General features: G+C 35.3%; 1 protein-coding gene across 7 annotated transcripts; it reads right to left on the reverse strand.

Annotated features, from left to right (window-relative positions):
• Nucleotides 1-955: 955 nt before the first annotated feature.
• On the reverse strand, nt 956-10,717 carry LOC117414978 (splicing factor 45). 7 transcript variants are annotated; one of them, XM_059027302.1, is made up of 13 exons: nt 10,581-10,717; nt 9,460-9,586; nt 8,943-9,059; nt 8,523-8,689; nt 7,903-8,006; nt 7,680-7,736; nt 5,939-6,083; nt 5,444-5,595; nt 4,898-4,954; nt 4,366-4,442; nt 3,956-4,054; nt 2,443-2,515; nt 956-1,487 (listed from the first exon to the last, which is right to left on the reverse strand). In XM_059027302.1, the coding sequence occupies exons 2-13, from the start codon at nt 9,580-9,582 to the stop codon at nt 1,384-1,386; spliced, it is 1,275 nt and encodes a 424-aa protein (XP_058883285.1). In that variant the 5' UTR covers nt 9,583-9,586; nt 10,581-10,717; the 3' UTR covers nt 956-1,383. The 7 variants fall into 7 exon arrangements, with proteins under 7 accessions (XP_058883285.1, XP_058883286.1, XP_058883282.1 ...); XM_059027303.1 differs by having other exon boundaries at nt 4,898-4,951; nt 7,680-7,739; XM_059027299.1 differs by having other exon boundaries at nt 7,680-7,739.
• Nucleotides 10,718-11,973: the final 1,256 nt, after the last annotated feature.

Raw genomic sequence — 11,973 nt, forward strand, 5'->3', positions numbered from 1 at the left:
AACCTATGTGTTCAACTAAACAGGTGTTTTACATCAGGAGTGTCCTTTTTATAGCTATTCTATTTACTTATGTATTCATAATCTACCCTTTAAAATACATCATTATCAGTAAATTAACAATTCTGGTTTGGTGCATAAACATAATCCAAATGGATCCTTTAGTCTGTTAAAGGGCTGTATGTCTAACTTATTGGTTATCAGGCCTTCTCTCGATGGTTGTTGAAAATGTGATATATCAGGGAGTCCAATTATGCATCCAGTCTGTGTATTTCCAATGTTAAAATCACCTGTCTATGAAGACCATTTTAAGATGATCCCTTGAGCAGTTGTCAGCAGTGTTGTTTTTCTCTGAATGGATTTATATTAAGTATACCAACCCCCTCTGCGCAAACTATTAATTTGTATCTTGAAATTATCCTTAATGGCTGGGCTAAAATTAAACCCACCAGGGGTTTACATAATTCTTCTCCACCTATGTGACATCATTCTGAGTGTTTTCCTATCCAGTCCAGAAAAACCTTGATACACATCAAAAATGTTTACTCCACCATTTCTGATCTGTAAAACGTGATGACCCTATCTTAAGGAAAAGGTTGTCATTTGCTTTGCAATACTACAAAAGGTGTCCCCCACTTGAGATTGCTGCAAACGTTACTGAGGTCATATGGTTTTCCTTAGACCAAGTCAAGGATGCAGATTGCTTAAGGCATTAGCTCATCCACTATTGAGTCAGTTTAACCAATTAGATAAGCCAACACCTGGCAATGGGGCCGTTTAATAAAAAATAAAATAAACAGCAACGAGGATCACTCAACAGGTAACTAACTTGTTAAACAATTCAACAGTACAGGTTTCCAGAAAGATGAAGAACATTCATTTTACTTACAGGTTTACATTCATGTGGGATAAAAGTAGGATTGAAACTTATCACTGTATTATACAAAGTACCAGAGCATGAAAAAAAAAAACCCAGATCTTTATTGTTACACTTTTGAATTCCAACTTTGACAATATTGAATGCATTTTATTTATAAATCACCAGATGTTACAGTTCAATTATGTTTTTCACATTTGTTTGCTGGGATATATTTGTTTTACAAAGCGAAATCAAGATAAACAGCACATGTTTGCTCCACCTTTTTATAATAAAAAAACAAAAAAAACAAATTGAAAAACTGATCACAACACGAAACTTCAAAGCTACCAAAAAAAAAAGTAATAATTACTTGTACTGGTAGAAAAAAATCATAAAAACTACCATTAGAGTTCTTTTCAGGTTTTTCCACCTCTTCCTTCCAAGCTTTGGATAGTCCATATAAAATGTATCGAGTTTCATGGTGTAAAATAAGCAACAGACTGCTAAATGGAAATGGTCTTCATTGCTCACATCTGTTCACCAAGGTCCAAGACTCTAAATTTATCCAGGTTGTAGAAACATGCTTTGACCACACGTCCTCCAAAGTATCTTCCATTTAAGTCAACGACAGCTAGAAATAAAAATACAGCAATCTGTTACGTTCTGTTTAATTTCTATGACTTGGGATATTTCTACAAACTGTATGTAACAGACACAGAATCAACCAGGCATATCATTTACTCAAGAGAACCTGTACAGCTAAGAAATGCAGGTACAGAAAACAGCTGTGTATGTTAAATTACTTTAAAACTGATTTTGGTTTCTTTTTTTGCACATCAAACATGAAACACTGTATTATCCAAGCAGTCATTACTGTAGAAATGTCCATAAATAAACAAGTGTTTGTCTGTTTTGTTTTTTTTTTTCTCCTTGAACAACATGCTTTTACAGGGCACACAATGTTGTTTAATATTCTGTTGTGGTAAACAAGGATACCGATTGTTTAAAAGAGTTGTTATCAGTCTCACCGTTTTGCTCAAAGGTTTTTTTTATTACACTCTTGCTTTTCAAATATTATTATTATTTATTTCTTAGCAGACGCCCTTATCCAGGACGACTTACAATTGTTACAAGATATCACATTATTTTTTACACATTTTTACATACAATTACCCATTTATACAGTTGGGTTTTTACTGGAGCAATCTAGGTAAAGTACTTTGCTCACGGGTACAGCAGCAGTGTCCCCCACCTGGGATTGAATCCACGACCTTCTGGTCAAGAGTCCAGAGTCCTAACCACCACTACACACTGCTGCCCATATTCCAATGTTCCTATGCTATAGACTCCTACACCTCAGCTAAGTTACTAGCCATATTTTGAAGTAATTACTTGCAAAGTAAAAAGTGTTCCAGCACTTAAGAACTTCTGCTCAGATCACAAATTATCTTGCAACAAGCGACCATGAATTAAATCATGTTCATGTCAACCAGAAATGGAAGAACCTTATTTATTTATTTTTTACAGCAAATGAGACAGATCTTTGTTCCTGAATTAATAGATTTTCTTAAAATAAAATGCCTCACCTTTTATGGCAGACTCCACCCTTTCAAATTCTAAGAATATTCTTACAGCTGCATCATCATTTACTCCAGGAATCTGTAAACAAGAATTCACATAATTGATATCATGCTTGTCTAAAGTGTCCTTTTGAGTCTGCTGGCCCCTACCTTTAGGGACACCATTTTCAGAGACCTTACAAAACCTATTAATGCATGTGTCCAATGTAAGCAAATGTCAAGTTTCAAAATCAAGGCTTGTATCATAAGAAATAATGTTTAAATGTTCAAAACCTTTTGTTCTGTTTATCAAAGAAATTGCTTTATGTTCAGACTGATTAAATATGCTGAATCCTCAGTAGTAGGCACCATCAAGCGGTTTTATTTTTGCAAAACTAATTATAGCATCCCTAGTTTCTGAACTTTTGGCATTGTTGTCACGATTTACAGAGCAGTTGTACTATTCTGCACTGCAGACTGCTACATGTGTGCTGAACAAGATAAAGTTTTCAGTCTACACGCAGGTATTAAGTAGAGATGTGCGAACCGGTTCCTTTGAAACCGGGTACCCAGTTCCTGCTTTGGAACCGACAAACCGGATACAAACATCAAAGATCCGGTTCCAGTGAGTACTATTATGTTTTTAATAAAACTGATTATTAAAACATCAATTTCTGACAAAAATACATTTGACAACTATAATTGACATGTTCACACTTGGAAACAAAATGTCTTCAATTAATTTATTACAGCATTAACAGTTTTTCTTTTTAAGTTTTTTTTTATTATTATTATATTTATTTCCCTGGTGAATAATTCAGTCTAGCTTTTATATGAAGGGATGAATACTCAGATGGGTAATTCAAACTAGTCTCACTTTGACATGAAGGGATGATCCGATCTTCTTCAGATTGGCTTCAGGTAAAGTCAATTTTCTGCACCTCGATGGGATAATTCGCACGCCAACCTCAAGCCAAGCACGACAACATTTCGTCTATCTAAAAATGTAATTTAACCCCAAGCTGATGGGGTCGTATTTTGACTTGGGATCCTAACATATACACTGACCTGTTTGCACATACCACGTGGTTAAAGATTGTTTTAATTAAGCTTTGTGAAATTTGCAATTAACAAGGTTCATATACAAGCACACAATGGCTTTCACTGTTGTAATAAAACTGTTACTGTGCAAATTGGAGATTATTGATTATTTTGTTAACTTTAATTATACAGGGTGATTTCATAGATTGCACAATATTGTCAGAGCATCGCAAAAGCTGAACAGTCAAATATTTTTCCTTCGCATAGCATCTTATGTATCAGTTTTCGCAGGGTATTATTTACCCCCCTCCCCCCTTCCACTCACACATTGACATGTGGAAGTGTTTTTTCTAAATAGTTTTGGAAGCAGAATCGGAATCGAAATATCCGGTTCCAATAAATCTCCTCAAATGCACATCACTAGTATTAAGCACAAGTAGAAACTAGGTGAAAAAACTTTTTTTGCATGAAGTGGCCGCGCAGTTATTTCGATTCTCACCTCGAAAATAACGCATTTCACAACTTTGCCATATTTTTCACATTCCTCCTTGGTTTCACCTTCCAGGTCTTCATCCACTTCTCCACTGCCCACCATATTCTACAAAAAATGAAATAGTTGAAATTTGCACTGAGAAATGGCTGTACTGGCTATTTAATATTAGACCAGAGCGGAGCAACTACTTGCTAGACAAGACGAAACAATACTAATGGTTTGATTTTAGACAGCTAATGACAATAATTATATTAATGACATTGTTAAAAAAGTATGCAAATTATCTCCAATACCATGCTTGCCAACAGACTGCTTCAGAAATAAGTTTATATTAACCAGACTGTACTGCAATAGAATAATGTTTGACAAATTACATTTTTTCTTAAAAGCATTTATGCTCTAATGCAAAATCTTACCCTCAGTAACACAACTTTTGTAGGACACTTCAGGATCTCTGTTAATGGGTTGCCATCCGCTTTTTTTGATGTATCCACTGTAAGCAATTATAACAAAAAAAAATTAAATTTAAGGCAGAAACCATGTACAGTCAGCAAAATCTGCTTATCTATCTATGTTCTTTCAGACTGCAATAAAGGCATACAGTAACTAATTGTATTACAAACAGCTATAGCGGCATAATTATTTTAAAAAAAATTCAGCCCAGTTTTTCAATTGATCAGAAATGTATGCATAAGCCTTTCTTCAACCATATTTAAATATTTTTGGCCTGAATAAGGTCTAAAAAACCTTTGGTTTCTGGTTCCCCTGCCAACTCTAGAATACCACCAAGTTGTAAGTGCTGTGCCTTGACTGTAAAAACTTTCACACAGTTGTGGGCAAAAATATCAACAAGAGAATCCATTAAAAAAAAATGTACTTAACACTCACACTAAAAGAAATGCATGAAATAAAATCTAAATAAAAAATTGAATGGAAAACCTTTAGTACCTGTGTTCCACATGTTCATTTCGCTCACAGGCACTATGGGCTGACTTGCTGCTGCTGCTTTGGGACAAATACGCAAGCGAACATCTTAATTCTTATACTTTATAGCACAGACTTAATATTCATGGAAAACTCTGTATTAAAGGGCAAGTGTGAGTTGAAGGAAAGAACAAGGAAGAGCTGTTTACAAAATTCCTTTATCATGTAATCAAACTAAATCAGTATTTCGGGAGGGGGGGGGGTGTTATAGTATTATCAACTATCTTGCATTTATGTCTGCTTCACCCTGTTTCAGCAGCATAAAGTCTTTAAAAAATGACAAAAACATGAAGCTTGTCACAAACATACATGGATATAGTATGGTAAACATAATCAACATTCGAAGAAAAAAAAAAAAAATGTATATAGTTTTTTGTAACTACTTGTTCTACCCTAAAACAAAATTTCTTGGAACCAGAAACCAAGAACATTTTATTCTAGGCCCCAGGCCTACTGGATTTAAATAAATAAAAAAAAAAATATATATATATATAGACTGAATATAAGTACACTTGTCTGCAGCATCCCCGACGATGATCTTTCCTCCTCTCTTGCTCGTTTTCTCTACAGAGAGGGCAGTACTCAGACCCTGTTCATGTTTTCCAAGACCTTGACCCTCTCGGAAACCATATTTCTGCATGATTTTGTGGGCAACAGTGCCTCTGCAGAGTACCAAAAAAAAATACAACACTTAAGTTATAATGGAACCTGCTCCCTTCATCAACTACACACCCCAACCTGTGTGTACTGCTTCACAAATCTATACAATGAAAACAAAGACTGTGGATAACTTTAACTAACATGAATTACATTCAGGTGAAAGCAGCACTATATGTATATTCTCCTAGCAGTCACATACACTCTTGTACACATGAAGACTAATGATGACCACCAACATCAGGCTAAGATGCAGAAAACATGTTTGTTTGATGATCTCCAGCTGGCTGGCAACAAGATATCATCCCAGGACTGGTGTGTTCTGCAGCGATATAAGTTCACACTTACCCCATGTTAGCAAGAAAGGAATTGGTGGGCCCTGGTGGTGAGCGGGGTCTCTCTGGTTCATCATACATTGGAGGAGGGATTGCTGCTTTAGAAGAGGGAATACGAGGCCTGGCCTCTTCTTCATATGGATATGTTGCAGCAATAACTGTAAGGGTCATACAAAACAGCTTAGAGAAAATAGCATCTTTCTATTTTTTCACAATGTTATGATAAATAATGTTTTTTTAGATGTAAAACATTGTTGCTTTCTTTTTACTCTCTTATACATCAAGTCTAAAATGTATTAAGGTTACAACTGAGCCATCCTGAGTGTGCGACCCACCCAGTCTCTGCAAACAACAAACAAGTGGACTTTGGTTTATCTTTTACTCAACATGGTTATTGACTAAACATTATATATATTATATATATATATATATATATATATATATATATATATATATATATATATATATATATATCACAAGAAAGAATAAGAAAACAATAAGATGTTGTTCAAATAATGACATCAGTGCTGATAATGACTGCTTCACAATTCAAAGATCTGTTTTCCAAGACTAATGTAGTATAAAATACATTTCATCAGACTTTAAAATACAATTGAAATATTGTATTGTAGTCACTGCCACGCAACTCCCCACTGCAGGACTGCTGCTTGTACATGTCCAGATTGCTTATCGATGTCTGGTTAAAAAGAATGGAAAATACCAAGCTAGCATGACATCACTGAAAACATGTTGTGACACTGTTTAAAATACCATCAATAGAGATTGCAAAGAATTTTTTTTCAGGGTCATTTATCGTTTGCTTGTTGAGTCAAAATGTTAGGCATTAGAGGGATCCCGACACAGCAGCACACAGCAATACAACAGGACATGCCCATTATCCTTGCTGTGGGCTGCTATGTTATTGGTGTACACTTGTAATATGATTACACATTTCAATTTACCTGCTTTTTAGGAGGGTTTACAACTAAACCTGTCTGAGTGGATGTCATTATATTTTAATTGGGGTAGAGCTAATCTAAAATGGTTTAATGAAAGTTCAAATTAAAAATACATTTGTAACATATGGTACAGTAAAATATATGTTTTTTAAAAAGTACTGTTAACCATAGCAAAGCAAGATAGCACAGTACAGTCTCTGCAAGTCAGCGACTGATGCATAAAAAGTACAGACTATACTTTCATAGCAAATATGAAATTGTGTGGTGGACTTAACAGGTTAGCAGACTTTGATAATCATTATTATTATTATTATTATTATTATTATTATTATTATTATTATTTATTTATTGGCAGATACCCTTATTCAAGGCGAATTACAGAGATATATTTGTGTAATACTATTTAGTGCTAGTTAGTTAAGGTTCAGTTCAAGGTCATGCAAGAGAACTTCACAAAACAAATCTATAACCTGCTCTAATAGCAAAATTGTGTTGTAATGCATCTCCTAGTGTTCAACAGTACATACTGCACCATTTGAATTCTACATTTAACCAATGCTAACAATTAACTACATTTAATGCTCTAAAGCAGTGTTCTCCACAGTACTAACTCACTGGGAGGCCACAGAGTGATGCAGTGAACATTTCCCCCTTTTGCAAAACTCATGCAGCATATTTGTAGGCTGGTCAAACAAAGATCTGCAAACTACACATAACAAATGTACACCAGTGTCCTGCAAACTGTATTACAAAGTTATCCAGCACTGAAAAAAAGATGCATTTTAAATCACTTACGTTCTCTGTCCTTTTCAACCAGGGATGTTGGTGGTGCGATTGCTGCTCTTCCCATACCTACTGAGAAGAATACAGATAACCATAAACAATTCAAATCAAATAAAGAAAATCCAACCAACTACATTCTGGCACCACTTCAGCCTGTAGTGTTAGGGGGGGATCCTGTTTCTCCTATAAAGAGCAGCCAGTTACACCTAAAGAACAGGGTATGAGAACAGCCTACCTCTTTTCTGTCTTTCTCTTTCAAAGTCCTCATCTTCGTCAGATTCAGGATCTGGCCTCCTGGAGAATCCAGTGGGAGTTGCTTCATGTCTGTCTTTCCGCCTCCTTAGGATTTCCCCAAATGAAAAAAAAGTGCCACATTAAATACCTGACATGGAAACCCAATTTAAAGAAGTGCTTATGTTTTATAATTCTATTTCTTATTGATATTGATATGAAGACATTCTAAATGGACAGCACAAAGCACTGAAAAGGTTTCAATTATTTTTTTAAATGATCAAGTGTTGGAGGTGGTAGGCTGCCTACAAATATTTAACTTGCACAAATAAAGAAACAAATGCACACATTTGCAGGGGATCCTTGTAATCTCAGACTACATTTATCTATATTTTAACAGATGTATAAGATCAACAGTTTATCAGATTATACCCAAATGGACACAGGAGTGTAGGAGTCTATGATAAAAGTTTAAAGATTTGTAAAACTTAAGTAAGTTCACCAGCGTGGCAAAGAGACCAACACATTGGTCTATGCACAAGTTAGTAAGAGTTCACATTTTGAAAGACCACCCTTAAAAGGAAGCGGTCACTTGCAGCACATTACGCACTAATGTTTCCATACTTTTCTCTCTCTTCAATCTCTTTCTGTCTCTCCAGCTCTCTCTGTCTCTGCCTCTCCTCTCGGTGCCGTTTAACAACCTTCTCGTAGTCGTTGGGAAACATAGGGTCATATTCATCAGCTAAGGGGATCAACACCTCTCCTGATGAGAATCCACTTGGCACTGGGTCCTGGAAAACCAATGGCTAGTTCAATTCCCCAGAGCTTCTACATTTTCCTCCCTTGTTAATTAAATAAATGATTAAACATAGTCATAATCAACACAACAGCTATAAGACTACCCACATGTTACAGTAACTATCGTCATTCAGGATGATAGTTTAAGGCTTGCAGTACTCCAAACATTTACAAACACACACACACAAAATGATTGTGTTTTGTACACTGGCACCAAATCACAAAATGTAAATGCTTGGCACATACCTTTAATCCAGCAGCTATGTGTGGAGGAGTATCCTGAATCTGTCTGTCATCACTGGAGCTGCCTCTCTTCAAATCAATCACTGGGGCGAGGACAGAGCTCTGCTTTGTGCGCTGACTCTAAACAATAATCAAGTGATGCATTTGAAAACACGCAATATCTTTATTAATAAGACAGTGAAAAACAAACAAACAAACATTTAAAGACCAAATGGTATATATGAATACAACTGACTAAAAGAATGGTAAAAAAAAAAAAAAAAACACATCACGCTGCATTCCTATATTTCTTAAACTATGTCCACAATATAGTCAACTCTGTATAGTCTGCTTAAGGAAACTTTAAAATGTATATTGTACATAAGGGTTCTTCACAGAGGTCACTGGTAGTCTTTTGTGCAGATCTGCCTTTAATTTAATATCATTCACACTGAACACATTTTTCAGAAATATATTCATTACAACGTATACCCCTTCATAAATAAAATACATAAATAAGGGTTGTTCTTGTTTAACATACCTTTGCCTGTGTGAGTGCTGCTTTCTTCACTTGAAGCTGGGACTGAAGCAGTTTGAAGTTTTTGGACCAGCCTTCAGTTTTTGAATCACTGGTCTCAACTCCCAGGTCATCATATAGGGACATTTTCCTGCAATTCAAAGACAGCTTTATTTAAAAAAAAACAAAAACAAACAAACAACATTTACAGAAAAAGCACATACATTTTAATCAACTTTTAAATGAGTGGTTCACTTGAAACCATTACCACGTGTCCAAAATCTGTTTATTTCTGAATGTTACATTAAAGTTAGTGACTGCTAGGCATTATTTTGATCAGGTTCATTTAATAATGAACAAGGATCAGACAGGGATAGGCTAGGTTATATTGTTGGATACCACATACTAAATTAAGTTTGATTCCAGTGACACTGTCATTTTAATTTTAAAGGTACATATAGAACACCTTTGGAATGGCCAGACCCAGTAATGCTATTTTTTTTATATATATATATATATATATATATATATATATATATTTATATATATATAATATTATATTTATATATATATATATATATATATATATATATATATATATATAGATAGATAGATAGATAGATAGATAGATAGACACACTACGACTAGCTACTGAAATGACTAATGATCAGTTCAGAATACAGCAGGTCCGAATATACTAATGCCTACCTGAGTATCTACCTGCACAGCCTACATACTCATTCACAACGATTGATATTTCGTTTGGTTTCGCATCTACCAAAACATACATCTAAACAGCAAATCACTAACTGTTGATAAACAAATTAAGACTTCTAGTGCAAGATGGAATATATCGCGGGTGTCAATCAAACAGCATTCATTAAAAAAACCAAACACGATTAAATGGGAATGTATATTGTATAGTTGCACATTATTAATACCGCATAAAATCCGCGTTACCGTCAATACTGAATTGGCAAAACAATCGTGGAAGCTAGTCTGAAACAGGGAGATCATTTCCTACATCGACCACACAGGAACCGTTTTTGGGTAGACTAAATCGTCCACCAGCGCCAGCTACCTACCCATAGTACTGATCAAAATATTACCGAAGACACTGTTTTTAATCCATAAAGCATTCATACCTGTCTTAATACAAACACACCCCTACACCAAATAACTTATGAAAACATGGACGTCTCGTGTCCTATTTTCTGTTGGGCAAATGTGTCGCTCACACATTTCATAAACAAAAGCGACGAGCCGGATGCAAGAAGGAGTTAGGAAAGAATCATTACAAACAAACAAAAAAAAAATGTACTGACACCATCCCGTGGAGGACCGGTATTACAATTGAAATCAGTATTATCTTGCCACCAGATGTCGCGATTCGCTTCATTGCATGACACTGCTAGTGTTTTATAAAGCGGTCCTGACTAACACTTTCCTGTTACTCTTATTGCAAACATTCCTAGTGAATGTTAAATCAGATGTAGGTCACACATGGTCTGGCTGGGCGTATTTGAGTTCTTCTGTTGTGCCGTATTTGCTGAAGGTGGTGCCTCTGACCTTTCCCTCACAAAATATACACTTTTATTATTATGTTTTGGAACAAGTACAGCAAGTAAACTCTCTGTCCATTAGGCTATGGCAAAAACCATTAGCTTCTCAATGTCAAAGTCTCCTAAATTAATAGTTGTCTGAAAACACTCTCACAGGTGGTTGCACTGTTCAAACACTACTTACTGCTCAACTACAAACAAATCCACCTTGTTTGAGGAGCAGTTGGTGGTCTTTTCTTTACAACTTCATCCAGAACTGCAGTTTTCTTTGAAGAGCGTGAAAAAGTTGAAAAACCAGAGACGGTCTGGAAAACAATTCGAGCCTCTGAAGCTGGACTCGCTGCTTGTTCCATTATTCGATTTAGTTGATGTGGGTAGCAATGGAAATTAAACGCGCATCACCCAGAAGGCGGCACGCTCGCAATTCATAAGAGACTTGAGGGTTTGGCGAGCTAGTGAATACTGTTAATCGGCTGTATAACCCATGCTAGCTGAGCTATCATTACAATAACTGAAACTCACCATTTGAAAAGTTAGAGTTCTATTTGATCCTGAACTTCTGACTCCTCAAGTGACCATCATCTCTTCGGTGACCATCATCTCATTTGCTTCTCAAACACTCAGACCCACGTATACCTATGTTGTAAAACCCCTCAATAACTAAATAAATTAAAAAAAAAAAAAAAATGCCGCTGCCCATCATCTTCAGTGTTACAAAACTGTTGAAATGACTCCATTGTATCAAGGCAAACTTTTTGTCCTTATGCGAACTTTATTTATTTATTTATTATTATTATTATTATTATTATTATTATTATTATTATTATTATTATTATTATTATATAGCTGTGGTATGTTTTTTTAAATCTGTTTGTTAAATATTTTGTATTCATAATAACAAAATTTACCACTAAAACTTACCCTAAAATCTCAGGGGCAGGAATTCATTTTATTGGAGAGACAACTCTTTTTTTAA

This window comes from Acipenser ruthenus, chromosome 7 (assembly GCF_902713425.1).
Source record: "Acipenser ruthenus chromosome 7, fAciRut3.2 maternal haplotype, whole genome shotgun sequence".
Lineage (NCBI taxonomy): Eukaryota > Metazoa > Chordata > Actinopteri > Acipenseriformes > Acipenseridae > Acipenser > Acipenser ruthenus.